The sequence below is a fragment of the Thermobia domestica genome, chromosome 9 (genome assembly GCF_964235325.1).
Source record: "Thermobia domestica chromosome 9, izTheDome1.hap1.1, whole genome shotgun sequence".
NCBI classification, from domain to species: Eukaryota; Metazoa; Arthropoda; class Insecta; order Zygentoma; family Lepismatidae; genus Thermobia; species Thermobia domestica.
Genome location: NC_137462.1, coordinates 184,561,009 through 184,578,247, shown reverse-complemented (window position 1 = coordinate 184,578,247; position 17,239 = coordinate 184,561,009). Strand labels below are relative to the sequence as shown.

General features: G+C 33.9%; 1 protein-coding gene across 1 annotated transcript; it reads left to right on the top strand.

Moving 5' to 3' along the window:
- Positions 1 to 9,202: 9,202 nt before the first annotated feature.
- Positions 9,203 to 16,933, top strand: LOC145660496 (uncharacterized). Its single transcript, XM_081725616.1, has 2 exons — positions 9,203 to 12,669; positions 15,547 to 16,933. The coding sequence occupies exons 1-2, from the start codon at positions 10,695 to 10,697 to the stop codon at positions 15,567 to 15,569; spliced, it is 1,998 nt and encodes a 665-aa protein (XP_081581742.1). The 5' UTR covers positions 9,203 to 10,694; the 3' UTR covers positions 15,570 to 16,933.
- The last annotated feature ends 306 nt before the right edge of the window (positions 16,934 to 17,239 follow it).

Here is a 17,239-nt window from a genome sequence, read left to right as displayed (position 1 = left end):
AAAAGTTGTCATCGTTTGCATGCAAGAAATAGTGTCCTGCCTTCGGAAAACGGTGCTTCAAATATACAGGATTACATCATTTTGCGAATGCTTGTGTACTACAGGACTTAGATGGAGATATTAAAGAATTAAACATAAATGACCAAGTTTCGGAGAAGGAGCAAGAATTAGAACAACTACAACATCAGAATGATGAAAGTTCTTCAATTTTAGCGGGGTATTTCACACACTAAAGTTCTTCAAGTTCTTCAATCAAAAGAAAGTTCTTCAATTTTAGCGGGGTACACTTTTCTCTCTTAGCGAACTGGAACAATGAAAATTGGAAACTAAATCTATGACATTTGCAATTTTTTCTGTAAAAGTCGGACTGTTCGAACAGCCTTACTTTCAAAATGGGGTTAGTTAATAAAAAAGTTAAAGAAAACAAAGATAAAGGAAGTTAACAAAGTTAAAGAAAATATTTTCACAGTTAAAAGTAATTTCTCTATTCAAGTACACCATAAGGATCATGGCTAAAGGAACAAGCAAGGATATGCTTACAGATAGGTTTTAGAGCGCAGAATGCGCCCATTAGATTTTTAGGAAGGACATAATTTCTCGTTGAAAGTGGCACAAAATTTTAAAATAGGCAGTAAAATAGGCACTAAAATGTAACTCGAAATAATGAAGATAAAAGCTCATAATGTTCAAAGAATGTAGAAACATACAGTGGCTCAATAAAGAAGTCGGACATATACATACTTACACATTCCAAGAGGAATAAACATTCCAAGAGTATTCTACAGAGAACAAAAAATATATTTTAATTACTCTATATTATTTACTTATGAAAAATAGAAACATCAATGACAAAACTCAATTTCATGACTATAAAAAATACCAAAAGTGAAAACATGGCGTAAATCCATGCCAAAAAAGAACTCGGACACTTAATTTGTAGCAAATTTTAGAATGTTATTAGATATTTTTAATATTTTGTAGTCAATCTTTAGTTTTCACGATCGCTTTCAATCTTTCTGGCATGAATTTTACAAGTTTTTTGCAGAAGGAAGGATCACCTTTTGACTATTCAGTCTGAAGTGCTGATTCCAAGTCTTCCTTTGTTCTAATAGTACGATATTTTAACTGGTTTTCCAAATAAGCCCATAAGTGCTCAATAACATTAACAGCAGGAGATTGCGGGGGTGTTTCCAGCACGTGCGGACAATTATACAGGAGCCACAAACGCATATTGAGTGCTTTGTGCTTGTGATCGTTATCCTGGTACTACTGGAAGTTCTCTATTATTTCCAATGTTTCAGTATTTTGTACCACATTTTGCTTCAGAATGTTTAAATACTTTAGTTGGTCCATAATACCATCGATTACACAAAGTTTATCTGGACCAGCACAGGACATACAGCCCCAAACCATTACTGATACACCTCTATGTTTCACAGTGGATCGTAGATTACTCGCTCTGAGTTCTCCATTAGGTTTTCGCCAGATATAACATGTATTATCTGAGCGAAACAAATTAAATTTGTTTTCGTCCGCGAATAACACATTGCTCCTAAACGAAAAAATCTTTATTTTTATAATCTTTTTCAAAACTAAGTCTCTTTTGCCTATTGCACTTGCTCACGAACGGTATTTTACGGGCTACTCTTCAATGTAGATTGCTTTTCTTGAAACAAATCGTATCGTTTCGGGATGCAAACGTTTATTAAGATGTTCTGATACTTCTTTGGCCAGTTTAGAACACTTGTTTTGGAGTTTATATTAACTTATAGTACAATCCATCGCTCGTCTGACTTTGAAAACACTCTAGATCTACCACTTTTTGGTGTATTTTCCACTGATTTTGTTGATTTAAAACGTCTAATAATATCATGAACTGTGGGGAGTGACCAATCAACTATTTCCACAGTATGATGAACTGATTTTTCCTCTCCCTAATGTTTTTGAAAAAGTTCTCTTACTGCTAAAGATGTTTGCCCACGTTGACTTCCCATTTTAACTTTTAAACACACAGTTTCATCCACGTAAAAACAGTACGGCTTCAACTCGCTTCATTTGGACATCTAAAAGTGTCAAGTAGACAAACTCTTGGAAATTCCCCTATTAAGCCCAAAAAAGAAAGAGAGTGGTGCTGCCTGTCCGAGTTCTTTTTTGACATGAATTTTCGCTGTATTTTCATTTTTTGTATTTTTTGTAGTCATGAAATTGAGTTTTGTCATTAATGTTTCCATTTTCCATAAGTAAATAATATAGAGTACCTAAAATATATTTTTTGTTCTTTGAAGCGTACTCTTGGATTGTCTATTCTCTCTTGAATGTGTGAATATGTATATGTCCGACTTCTTTATTGAGCCACTGTATCTATTTGTTAATAAGTAGAAAAGAAGATTGACATAAATATTCCATGTATTTTTGCATTATTTGGTAAATACATTTTCCACAGCACTTTATCATTACACATAACAGTCCAAATTTCACACACTTTATCAGTACACACACCATTAGAAAGTTTTATAGCACTTTATCAGTACACATAGCTGTCCAAAGTTTTACGACATCTTATCATTACGAACAGCACTTACATTTCTCGAAAGAGGTAGAATTCTTTCTTGAAATACTAAATTATATATTATCCTCCAATAGAGTATTATTTTGAAGAAGCACAGAATAGGCAATGTTAGGCGCTAAAGCAATTATTTAGACAGGAATGTGCGAAGTAGGCCAAATAGACAAAATAAAATTGGCTTAAATTGAAACTATAACCTCCTATATAAACTTTAAAAAGTTATTTTTGATCATATCTTTAATATTAAAGAACAGGCATTTTGCCTAACATCCGATCTCTAGTAATAGATCCTAAAAATTGTGCGGGGGAAAACTTAACATAAAATATTTTAAAATAATAATTAATTGTCATAACAAAGAACGCAATCCGTTTCGATCGAAAGGTCTAAGTTGTGACCAAAGGTGTGTAAACGAATATAGACTGATTATGTTTGAACAAAAGGAGCACAGGCTACAAAATGAAATAGCTTCCTACAGTATATATTTCACATGCAAATCAGTATAGGAGCTCGTTATCTTTTTTCACGAGGTTAAGGTGCGGCAATTTGGTACCATATTTATGGAGAGGGGAGGAATGATAAATTCGGGGGTACTGCATGCAAGCAATCGGGTTGGGAAGAATAAGCAACGCTGAGAACGAACCATACATATTCGCGGGCAGTATGAAACACAGTCGCGGGTCGCCATTTGGGCATCACTACTGTATTGTATGTACAGTTTGTGTATGAAACATGTTATTTTGTATTGTTGTTGGTTGTACGTACTAGGTATCAAAAATTGTGAAAATTGTTGAGCATATGAATATACAAAATTCTTGTCGATTAATTTTATTTTTAAAATTAAAAAAAAAAAATAGAGGGTAGAGGGGTGGAGAGGTTGTTAGTAACACCTCAAAGCAACATTGATGTCCAAATAGACTTTAATTATATATTTTGTAATAGCATAAAAGAATTTTAAAAAAGAAACATTCGTTCCATTTGTTAGAACTTAAAATTAAATGCATGGAGCAGAATGCGTATCAAATGTGTTGGTACACTCGCACATATGAGAGAAAGAGAGAGAGAGAGAGTGAAGTGTTAGTAGAGAGGTGTTATAACGAATAACGGATGAAACCAGCCAGAAGGGGAAGGAGATTTTTTTTTTTTTTTGGTAATGTAGTATAATAAGCCAGGAAGCAGAACATATTGCGATATGTAGAGTACTCATATATACACAGCATATGAGTAGTCACGGCGTGTTGTAGTATGTATGTTGTCTCTCGAGTCGATTTGATACGTAACCTAACCAGTATTTATGGTATGCAAACCCAAGTTGTTTCAACAGTGATATAACAATGGCACTTACAAACGACATAGCGAAGGGGAGAATCCTAGAATCCGAACCCAGCCAAAAACAATGTGAGGTATTTTAAATAGCATTACCTGAAATGAATATATGAATATATTATAAATATTGTTCGTCCGTATAATACTCTGAAATATCTCCTATCAAAGGTGTGTTTTAGATTCAATACCTCACACACATGAGCATAGGAGTTTACTTATATCATTTTAACCACCATTTTAATTTGGTAAGCGGGGTGCCGAGTTCAATCTCCAGTGGGATAGCATTCTTGGAACATATTAGGTAGTTCGGATTCTAATTTTAAAAAATAAGTCCATGTCTCATGTAACCCTGATGCTGAAAATCGACGCTAAAACTTCAAGAAACAAAATAACCATTTTAAGATCAACATAATGAATAGCAACGGAACAGACTTAAATTGCAACGGAACTGTCACCAATCAGCTCAGAGACTCCGAAGACTATGGATTCGACATTAATGCCAGTCGTTTTATATCATTTTTATGTGTCCCTTTCCCACCTTCTCTCTAGATGTGCTTAGGGTTCTTACCCTAACACTGTACTGTTTTTCAGAAATATGAGTTATTGTCCAATTTCCAGATTCGTTTCATTTTGTAATTTATGTATAGAATTTATGCTCTTTTTTTTCTTAATTTCATCAGGAAGTTATCAGAATTATTCCGCGACATTAGGTTGTAATAATATACAGAACAACATCTAAACCATATATATCGTTGGAGTATACTGTGTAATGACTTGCGTATCTTTAAACGCCGATATATGTTCTTCATTGTTTTAATACAATCACGTTACCAATTTACAGCTTCTATACTGTGAATTATGTAACACTAAAACTATGTTTGAGATCAAAGACTTGCGTAAGTAGTGTTAGGCATGAGACTCAAAATGAGATTTCTCGTCTCGTCTTGATTCTAATATCGAAAACGAGACGAGGATTTTAATGTTTCTAATCCCCTCTAATTAAAAAAAAAAGTGTACTTCTCGTCCCGTGGACAATACTAGAGTTTAATTCTGTAATTTACAGGGGTGAATTGAAATCGGTCCACTCATTTCGAAATTACGGAGAAAAAATTGGAACAGATGGCTTTCCAGTTATGTTGGAGGTTTGCACATATTCAATTAGTATTCTTCCTACAAGATATTTGCCCTTCGTATCAGTGGCGGCTCTTGAATAAGGCCACATTGGTAAAAAAAATGGAATTATGTCGCTACAACGTAAGGGAAGAAAAAAATATCTAAGATATTTTCGTATCTATCTTTCTATATAAATAAAAATAACAGTGAATATGTGACTTAACCGCGCAACTCTTGAACCGCGCAACCGATCTCGAACAAATTTTCAATATAGATGAGGTTTGGGCCTGGAATGGTTCTTATCGTTTCACTTTCATGGCGCAACTTAAGGGAGGGATATATTATATATATATATATATATATATATATATATATATATATATATATATATATATATATGATCGAAAATGACTGATATTAGTGTCGAATTCATAATTTTCGGGTCGCTGAGATGAACAGTGACACTTCCGATGCCGTTTAAATTCCAATTTAGCTCCGCAACTGGGGAGGGAGGAGAAATATATAAAAATGATCGAAAATGACCGATATAAGTGTCGAATCCATAGTCTTCTGTGTCGCTGAGACGAAGAGTGACAGTTCCGATGACGTTTAAGGCTAAATTCAGTTCTCATTAGTACTCCTAAGAAGGGGATGATGAAATATAAAAATAGTTTAAAATTGCCAATAGTACTGTCGAGTTCATAGTTGTTGGGATTCCTAAGTTGATTGGTGACAGTTTTGGTGTCCTATATGTCCAAAATGAAACGTATTTTCACGTGCTCTGCTAATATATTATATATTATATAATATATATAAAGAACATGTAGGCACGTTTTCTTCCTTTAGATTGTAGGAATAAAATTGTGATTCTTACAGATCTGACTTCTGCTGCTTATGATGTTAAAAGAAGAAGAAAAAAAAACAGGTCCTTTAAGCCTTGACAAAAGTTCGAGTATATTGTAAGCTACTAGCAAAAGAAAATCATACTTCATGTTGAACGAATAAAAGAGTAAAGTTACTACTTTTAAGCGAAAAATATATTGACATTAAATTTCTTTAATTGTACACGACTAAGCTGGCAATGTAACACGTTACATTTAGTTAAGTTTCAGATTTTATTAAAGGAGAAAGAAAAAAGAAGAAAAGAGAGAAGTGCGAAAATTAATAATTCAAAATGTATCTCGTTGCTCGGCGTGCGGATTCGCCACTTCGGAGCGCTTGAAAGTTCGTTGGAAAAATTTCACAGCCTGATAAGTGAAATTTATGAGTCTCTCTCTCTCTCTCTCTTTCTTCAACCCTTTCACTTCTCTTTTCTTGCTCCTTGTTCTACTTCCTTCCTTTTCCTTCCTCTTTTGAGGTTTTCTTCGCTTTTCAGTTTGTGAGTGTACAGCTATCGTCGGTTTCCTCCAATCCACTTTGGGCATCGATCAATTAGAAAACCACTTAAAACTGACGACTCCAAGCTTGTAAAATTCCTGAAAAGGCACGAGCTTCGCTCGGTGTTAGTTTCTCTTGTATTTTCTTTCTGGATTTTTTTTTAACCTCAGAGAAGAAGAGGAAAATAGTAAAGCTTAAGTCAATCTTTGTAAAAAAAAATTAGATACGAGCAGGTGCAAAAAGAAAACAAATTGATACTTAAAAAGAATGTTTTTATAGAGAAAAAATAAATAAATCAAGAAACTTATAATTTATTTCCTTTAATCCTATTTACAAACAATAAATGTCTCACTGTCAGTATCTCACACTGGTTTCCAATAGGAAGCACGATAATGAAGCTGTCGCTACTTGCGCTATTGTTTGCCTCCCTGATAACAGTGTTGCCAAAAAGTTTACAAAAAAAAGTCGCTAAATCAAACATGAAATGACTTCAATTTGGAATGAAAAGTCGCTAACACTTTCCCGTGATATATACAGGGGTAAAAGTAAGGGGGAACGCGGGTGGATGCCGTTACCTCACTTCCAAAAATATCTATGGCGTTCCACACTTAATGAAAAATTACAATGAGGAAAGATAGCCATGGGGGACGTCGTAGAAATGCGCCCCTCTACCTTTTTAGATCCACTTTTACTCCTGAATATGTAAGTACCGTACCTTCACAATCACCTTTTACTACAACATACATACTTATTTTCGATCTATTTCACTTCAATGAAATCAAAATGTTTACAAGAAACACACGGAAGTTAAAAGTTCACAAAGAAAAAATCTATCACTTAATCATTTACCGTACTTGAGCTTTTAGAGATGATCGGCAATGCTGAATTACCGGTATTTTCCGCAAATTAAATGATATTGAAAGTTAAAATTATTCTCCGTCAGAGGGCAAGACGTAGGCTATCAGAAAACAAAGCGGGATTCTAGAGATTTCACAGTATATAGGGTTAGTATTTGCGAACTCACTGATGCTTCGGCTGATTCAAGTAAGTAAAAGGAAAACAAACATATAAAAACTGCTTCCAACTAATAGTGCTTGATTTGTTCACAGCAGAAAAGTCGCTAGATTTGTAAGTAAGTCGCCAAATCAATATTTAAAAATCACAAAAAATGTCGCTAATCGGAAATATTTTTTGTCGCTATACTAGAAGTCAAATCCCCTAGATATAGTGACTTTCCTCCCAAATTGACAACACTGGTAGCAAATGAACAGACAGTTTGCTGATTTAAAAATATAAAGATAATTTAATTACAATTTTAAAACTGTAGTTTTATTTTAATTACAAATAGTATATGTGTGAAGAAGTGTGTTTGTTATATACAGAAAAATAACAGCAGTTTCAATCTGCTAGTTAACAAATGTATTTTGCCCCAATCTTCACCACCTATATATTCTTTACAGTTTGCAGACGATACCACATACCTCGCTCTATGTTCGTCGGTAGATCGTATAAACGTAACTTTACAACCATCATCATCATCATCATCATAGGTATTCTGCCCTTATTGGCAGGTCACTTGCCGCAACTCAGAAGCTCCCATGTTCCACGGTCTTCCGCTAACCTCTTCGCTCTCACCTACGATTTATCTATTTTGATAACGTCCATTAATTGTAGTCTCCTTCGCCGTATCCGTCTTTTTCTTGCCACCATAACCTGTAGCACGTCCCTCAAGATACAATTCCTTCTTAGCCAACGTCCCAACCAGTTTCTCTTCCTCTTTTTAATATCATCTAAACATTTACAACCAGCAATTGATAAATTTGTCAGTTGGTGCCTCAAATGGAAACAAACTAAATTAATCTAAAACTCAAATGACCTTGTTTGGCCTCAAACACAACAAATATTGTCTAAGATGAAATTCTGAGCGATTAAAATCTTTCATTCCTAGGTTCACGACTATGTTTGCAAAATAGTATTAAATATCTTGGCGTTACCTTCGATAAACACCTCAATTGGAAAGCTCATTTCTCCAATTTAGAAGCTAATATAAGCCGAAGAAACAATTTGTTGTGCGGTTTACAAGGAACCAATTCGGGCGTCAGTATTAAACTTCATACTTTATACGTACAAGGACTTTTTGTTCGTTCTGCTCTTTCTCATGGACATATCGCCTTGTTATCCGCTCCGCCAAACTACTATTAGAGATTACAAGTTCTCGAATGTCATGTCTTGCGCCTTGCCTACTCACTACCTTCACGAACTCCTGCAACCGCTTAACCCACAGACCATCACATGACAAAATTAAAACTAAACATTATAGATTTAAAATTATGTTCATTTAAGCGAACCTCCACATTCAGCACTTTGTGTATGATATAAATAAAGCGAAATTTCAATATTAATGAAATTGCCCCCTTTTTCCTCCTTAGGAGCGGAATTTCGAAACTTCTGAAACATATTTTACCTTACAATAGAAAGTTTATATGTTGAGTTTCATGTCTGACTTCAAGGATTCATGAGAGAGACTATTCTTGACATAAAATTTTAGCCCCCTTTACCCCCTTAGGATACGCATATCCAAAAATCTTTCCTTATCCCTTGGTTTCATGACAAAAGTATTATTCTCTCTAAATTTCACGTTTGTACCTAAAGAAGTATGGCCTGTGCATTGATGAGTGACTCACTACTCCCCTCATATATATAAATAATATAGATTAATATGTAATAGAAACAGTTAAGATCCTAAATTCGAGCCCTGCGGAACACATGAATAAACTAGAAATTCGTTGGAATTTATGTTAGGGTTGAATCAGTGGCTGTAACCCACCCAAGTTTCATAATAAAATGAAACGTTGTAAAGGAAAACTTTTGTGAGATGAAACTCCAGTTTACTGTTAAGTTGGTTCTTTCTCTTGGAGTTGGAAGCACTGCTTAACCTTCGGTTGGATTTGCGCGAGTCGTCGATCGGGATGACGTCACGTTGCAGCCGAGGTTCTGGCTTTAAGACCGAAGCGCTTCGCAGTGTATAAAATGAGGTAAGAGTGTTAGGTCCTCTGAATGAAAAAAAATGGGTCGTTAAAATTAATATTCTTTCCGTATTATCGTATAAATTTGTTAACTTCTTTTGAAATCTATAACAGTTCCTGGCTATGGTTGTTATTTAGAAGACATTATTATTATTCAATATATTTTGGAAGCACTTATTTCTAAAACATTGCGAAAGGAAAAGTAAGAAAGTAAAAATAGTTAATTGAATAGTTCATGTTACTGGTTTTGTGTAGGCAGAATTAAGCCTTGAGTTAAAACATGTTGATTCTTGTTTTTCCTTGTTAAAACTAAAGAAAAGTCGCCAGTCAGGAAGTTTAATATATTGAAATTACGGAGAATATTAAGGCTAGTGGAGACTTCAAATGAATGATTTATGTCTTTGGTCCGCTTTTGAAAAGGAAAGAAAAAAAAAAAGAGGAATCTATAGAGTTACAGATGAGCTGTTGCTCGTAACTCATGTATTTTGACCCATATTTAAGGAATCTTTTCCTCCCACATTTTCATTCCAAAGAAAGCCACTTTGCAGTAACTTCGAGTTCCATACATTTTTGTTTATATTGTTATATAGGTTTCTAAATTCTATATTTTGGATTTACGATTGGTTATAATAATACTACAGAAAATTTTGTCACTTGGAAAAAAAAAAAAATCCTTTTTGGGAAAAATGTTACTTGCTAACGGCGATTTCGATTAATGATATTATTACTTGTTAAAATTGTTGAATGTTTTCTATATTACTATTTATATAACACGTTTCGGATTTGTTATAATAAAATTTTCCATTTTGTTAGAAAACTTTTACATTTTTCAAGTAGTTATAGACATATACCTGATTATCTTAATAGTGATATTTTTGCATACAGTATAAGCCTTTTCCAGTATTGAACCTCACTCTTCACGTCGTCATTATTCTCAGCCGTGGGGGAGTGGAATTCTCCTTTCTCTCTCCTTTTAAAATTCTTATATTCTAAAGGGGGAAGTGGGGTGACGTCCGTTCTCGCAGGACTGTGGGTAGTGGGGGCTATTTAAAGATTATATGTGTATCGTTCATCCGTTACATATATAATTTTTAAATAAAAATAAATTTTATACACTGCCCTGGAAAGGCAAATTTAAGCTGGCTTCGAGGTCCGGTTCGGGGAGGTCCAGCCAAAAAGTGTTCCCCTTTATATTCTAAAAATTATGTATATTTCTTTGGTCAAATTAACCTCTAAATTAAATAACATATTTTCATTATTCTATGCCTTTCTTGTTGAGTTAATATAAATGTTGTATATGAATGTTAACGTAAAATACTTAATACAGTGTTGCCGGGGTCGGATACAAAAATTATGGTTTAGTAGGTCATTGTGTAATAAGCAGATAATTATTGATAAGGTTGTAAAAATAGTAGTAATTATTCTTTTGGTTTCTTTGAGCTTAATATTTTGTGGTGTGCTTGTAAGGATGGCACAATCAAAGGAGACGCATGTAAAGTATAGATTTTCGGATTCTTCAAGTTCTAGTGGGGATGAATTTCTTGGATATTCTTATGAATTTAGTAATCCTATGTTTGATCATTTAAGGCCTTCAGCCCATATTCAAGTGAATCCTCACGAACCTTTACTAGGTGGTCAAAGTAGACCATTTCAGAATCAAAATTTTAACGTGAATCCACAAAGTAATGTGGGACACAGTTCACGGTTTGCGAATTCCTCGCCTAATTTAAGAGTAGGAGGGAGTCAGAGCTTTCAAAATAAATATAGAGATCGACCATTTAATATGGCAGCTTCGTTAAATTTAAATTTTGAGAAATTTGCTTCGGAAGGAATTTATAAATCTTTGTTGCATGATATTAATAGTCTACCTATAATAGATGGTACCAATACTGAGTCTACATTTCAGTTTTTATTAAAACTTGATAGTATTGTCAGAGGTAAGGGTTTGCCTTTAGATCTTGTGTTAGTAGCTTGTCTTTCTCGTACAAAAGGAGAAATGCAAGAAGTTATACAATCGTTCATTGGGGACACTTCCCCTTGGCAAACAGTTTGTAGACATTTAGTGGTGCGATTTATTTCCACTATTGGTAGAACACAATTCATGCGATTATTTTTCTACGTTCCCATGCGGGAGGATCATTCATTATATGAGTTCGTAGATAATAAATTATCGATTATTCACGTACTTGATATGTCCTTTGATGAAGCCACCATTTGTAGTTTAATCACTAATATGGTAACGCCTTCTGCCCATCAATTTCTAGTTGAAAGAGGTATGCCTATCGATTTAAATCAATTGTATTTAGCTGCAGAACACTATGACGCTTTGCATAGATATAGGAAAGATTATTATCGATTACGTAATCAAGGTAGTAGCGTACGGGACTTGGTACCACCCCGTAAATCATCTTCCTTTATCGGAGCGAAGAATACAAAACAGCAAGTAGTGTTGCAATCTCGTGAACCAATAAATTTGCATAAAAATTTAGTTTCTCCAGCTATGAAATCTTTACCATCTAACTATAAAAATTTTGATAAGGCGGAATTTTCTCATAACCATAATTTAGAATCTCAGTACTTAACTCAAAATAACTCAGATGTAAATCAGAATGATAGTGAATTGAAAAAACTATTAGCGATTCCTGTTTACATTACGGGCATGCGTTTTAAGTGCTTAATTGATACTGGGAGTACGAACTCTTATTTGGCTCGACATCTTTATGATGAACTTAGAAAAAAATGTAAAATAAGAACAGAAAAGGTGAACGTTCAGACGATTGGCTTAGGAAATGTACAAGTAACAGTGGATATGAGAGTAAGACTATATTTTAAAATTGGAAGACACCAATTTAGTGAAATTTTCTTCATCGTGGACTCTAATGAGTTTGATCTTCTGCTTGGAAATGACTTTCATACAAAATACAATTCCGTAATAGACATTGCTGGTAATTTATATAATATAAAAGCTCGGAAGTTAGTGGTTCCTATGATCCGAGCTGATGAACTTTTGTGTGCCCAGACTTCTCTCGCTTCTGCATATACTTCTAGGAATGGGGTGAGTGGAAAGCAGCCGCTAAGCGACCTTGGTTGTCCGAAAGCTACACCTCAGCCTAGATCTTTTGGTAATTTCAATCAGAGTTTGACTCCATCGACATCAGTAACCAGAGACAGCGGAGTTAATACCACGTTTGACCCAGAAGTGGAATTCGTTTTTGATCAGTCCATATTGCATCCACCGGAGACTAAACCGGAGGAATCTCAAGGTAATTATACGGTTCCTGATCAATTATTAAAATGTGATTCTAATTTACAGGAATATGTTAATAACTTGTTAACTTCATATTCTGATGTTATTGGAAACAAAATTGGTAGAGTAAAAAATTTCACTTACAAAATAGAACTTGCCGATAAAACTCCCATTCGATTGCAACCTTATCAGCTTCCAACGCATAAGCAAAAGGAATTAGATTCTTTTATTGCCCAGCTTTTAAAAGACGATATTATAGAGGAAGTAGATTATTCTCCCTACACGTCACCCTGCTTTCTAGTAACAAATTCAGACGGAAGCAGGCGGCTTGTAATTTCATACGGAGAGGTGAACAAAAAGGTGATGGTAAACAGCTATCCTTCTCCTAACATGGAGAATGTAATATCTAGTATTTCGGACAACAATATCTTTTCAAAACTTGATTGTAAATCTTGTTTTCATCAAATTCCTCTGTCTGAAGAGAGTAGAAATATTACTGCTTTTGTGACAAAAAACAAAATCTATCGATATAAATCGGTACCAATGGGATTAGTATTATCACCTTTTGTTTTAAGTAATTTGATGTCAAAAGTCTTTGAAGGGTTAATTGGTAAGAATTTAGAGATATATTTTGATGACAATTTTATTTAGCAAAGATATTGAGAGTCATAAAGCTCTATTAGAGGAGGTATTATCTCGACTAAGAAATTGGGGAATTACTATTTCAGAAAAGAAGTCCTGTCTATTTCAAACTAGTATTAAATATTTAGGGTTTCGTTTTGAAAATGGCAACATGTCAATAGACCCTGAGAGAATTAAAGCTATCCAGGAGATACCAAAACCAAAGAATAGAAAAGGAGTGAACAGAATATGTTCATTTTTCTCGTTCTATTCTAAATTTATTTATGGGTATTCAGAGTTAATTGCTCCCCTTCAAGAATTAAGATCTGTAAAAAAGCCTTTTAAATGGACTAAAGTTCATGATGAAGCCCTACAAAAATTAAAGGATGCCTTTTGTAGTCAGGTTATTTTAAAAGTCCCAGATATGAATTCCAACTTCGTAATACATTGTGATAGCTCTTTGCGTCATTTTTCTGGGGTTCTCAGCCAATATGATTCGGAAGGGAATCTTAGACCTGTATCTATGTTTAGTCGGGTAATTCCACAATCTGACTGGAGTAAAAATATATACGAGTTAGAACTTAAGGCTCTTTCTTTATCTTTGGAAAAATTTGAGTATTACTTGGCAAATCCCTTTGTAGTATATACTGATAGTAAGAGTTTAACTTGGTTACTTAATAACCATAAAAGACAAAGGAGATATGGAACCATGTTAGAGAAAATCTCGAGGTTTAAATTTCGTATAGTCCATGTAAGATCAAAAATAAATAGTATAGCCGATTTCCTTTCAAGGGTTGGAAACCATCTAGAATTCTATACAAAAGATGAAAATACAATGGAAGTCGTAAAAGATCATAATAAAACAGTAAATTTGTCTTTCATTAATTTTTGGCAAAATCCTGTGTTTAATGTGCCTCTTACAGATCACCAGAGGAAGGATCCTGAATTAAGAGAGATTATCAATAGGTTAGAGCGAAAGGAAGAAGTTCCTCCTTATGTATTAAGAAATAAGATCTTGTTAAAAAAGACTAAAGGTAAAGGGAATAATGGATTTAGAATTGTAATACCTAATTCTTTAATTCAGTCGATCATTGAGTATTCTCATTGTCCAATAATTCATGGTGGGCATATGGGATATCGAAAAACCATTGCTAAGGTTGCTGAAAAATATACCTGGCCTACTTTATATTCTGACATTAAGAATTTTATACAATCTTGTCATTTGTGCCAAACCTGTAAAGATTCTAATCGAAAACCTATGGGTCAATATTTTACAAAAAAGGTAATGCACCCAAATTATACTTGGTTTATTGATATTGCAGGGAAATTGCCTAGTAGTTCTGGATTTGAATATATTTTAATTGTCACTGACGCTTATAGTCGTTTTGTCTTTTTAGAACCTTTAAGACGACTAACCTCAAAAATCATCTGTAATAAGTTACAGGAATTATTTCTTCGATACGGCTTTCCTGGTAAAGTCCTAAGTGATGGCGCTTCTTATTTCGTGAGTGATTACTTCTTGAAATTCTTGTATAGCTATGGTATACAGAGTGTAAAATTCTCCCCATATAACCCACAATCGAACAGAGCCGAACGCACGGTGAGATCGGTTAAAAATTTAATTCGTATTTATGTTGATAAGTCTCAACAGAATTGGGCCCAATTACTATCTAAAATTGCTTTTACTATTAACATAAGTATGAATGAAACTACTGGGACTAGTCCATGTGAACTTTATATGGGACGGAAATTTTACCATCCATTAGATGTTAAATGGTTGATGGATTTAGATCTTTTAGACGATGACCAGGATAAAGAGCAAAAATTAGTCAATATAAATAATAACATTGAACGCGCTTGGAAACATAGTGCGAAGGTATATAGTCAAAAACATAGTCCTGTTAATTTAAATATTGATGATTTAGTATTGGTTAAAAGGTTCATGAAAATTTCAGCAGAGAAACATTTCAATCCAAAAATCGCCCCTCAGTGGGAAGGCCCATACCGCCTTATTTCTAAACCGACACCAAATACAGTTTGGCTAGAAAATATTGAAAGACCATATGTTCATATAAAACGCCATGTTCGTTTTTGTAAGAAATATTTTCCACCGAGACAAGTTAATCAACCTAACCCATAAGGTAACACAGGAAAAAAGATTTGATATGAGAATTGAGGTTAAGTAAATTATTAATATTGTACTTATTTATATGTTTTAGGATGTTTGTTCGAACAAATTTTGTGTTTTGTATATTTTTTTTTATTCCTGCAGGAATGCCTCATCCGAGAAAGTGAGAGGTCAACCCTTTTCATTTTGTAAATACCTCATCATCATCCTTTGTGTATGTTATGTAAGGAATTGGAAAATTTACTGTAGAAGTTTGTAAAGAAGGCGTTAGCATTTGAATATTTATGGAAGATTTGGTAATGTATTGAAATTATTTTATTATTCAACTTGGGATTTGTTATGGTTAGGAATTTTTTTTTGACCGACCCTCGGATATTATGTAACCCACCCAAGTTTCATAATAAAATGAAACGTTGTAAAGGAAAACTTTTGTGAGATGAAACTCCAGTTTACTGTTAAGTTGGTTCTTTCTCTTGGAGTTGGAAGCACTGCTTAACCTTCGGTTGGATTTGCGCGAGTCGTCGATCGGGATGACGTCACGTTGCAGCCGAGGTTCTGGCTTTAAGACCGAAGCGCTTCGCAGTGTATAAAATGAGGTAAGAGTGTTAGGTCCTCTGAATGAAAAAAAATGGGTCGTTAAAATTAATATTCTTTCCGTATTATCGTATAAATTTGTTAACTTCTTTTGAAATCTATAACAGTTCCTGGCTATGGTTGTTATTTAGAAGACATTATTATTATTCAATATATTTTGGAAGCACTTATTTCTAAAACATTGCGAAAGGAAAAGTAAGAAAGTAAAAATAGTTAATTGAATAGTTCATGTTACTGGTTTTGTGTAGGCAGAATTAAGCCTTGAGTTAAAACATGTTGATTCTTGTTTTTCCTTGTTAAAACTAAAGAAAAGTCGCCAGTCAGGAAGTTTAATATATTGAAATTACGGAGAATATTAAGGCTAGTGGAGACTTCAAATGAATGATTTATGTCTTTGGTCCGCTTTTGAAAAGGAAAGAAAAAAAAAGAGGAATCTATAGAGTTACAGATGAGCTGTTGCTCGTAACTCATGTATTTTGACCCATATTTAAGGAATCTTTTCCTCCCACATTTTCATTCCAAAGAAAGCCACTTTGCAGTAACTTCGAGTTCCATACATTTTTGTTTATATTGTTATATAGGTTTCTAAATTCTATATTTTGGATTTACGATTGGTTATAATAATACTACAGAAAATTTTGTCACTTGGAAAAAAAAAATCCTTTTTGGGAAAAATGTTACTTGCTAACGGCGATTTCGATTAATGATATTATTACTTGTTAAAATTGTTGAATGTTTTCTATATTACTATTTATATAACACGTTTCGGATTTGTTATAATAAAATTTTCCATTTTGTTAGAAAACTTTTACATTTTTCAAGTAGTTATAGACATATACCTGATTATCTTAATAGTGATATTTTTGCATACAGTATAAGCCTTTTCCAGTATTGAACCTCACTCTTCACGTCGTCATTATTCTCAGCCGTGGGGGAGTGGAATTCTCCTTTCTCTCTCCTTTTAAAATTCTTATATTCTAAAGGGGGAAGTGGGGTGACGTCCGTTCTCGCAGGACTGTGGGTAGTGGGGGCTATTTAAAGATTATATGTGTATCGTTCATCCGTTACATGGCGTAATTACACCCCATGCAGACCTTGCATTGTGACAAGGGAAAGGGGACTGATGCTAGAGTCAGGTAAACGTTTAGTAGTTATTATTGAAGCATGTTTAGAAATAAATTCGAAGTGCAGCCCAGGGTCCATTACGTATCGTATATTTTACATATATTGATATTAAATTTAT

Bases quoted from the DNA above. Each gene is read 5' to 3' on its own strand.
- LOC145660496 (XM_081725616.1), top strand. From the start codon at position 10,695: ATGTTGTATATGAATGTTAACGTAAAATACTTAATACAGTGTTGCCGG. The intron at 12,670-15,546 runs GTAATTATACGG...TTATTCCTGCAG, and splicing joins TAAACCGGAGGAATCTCAAG to GAATGCCTCATCCGAGAAAG.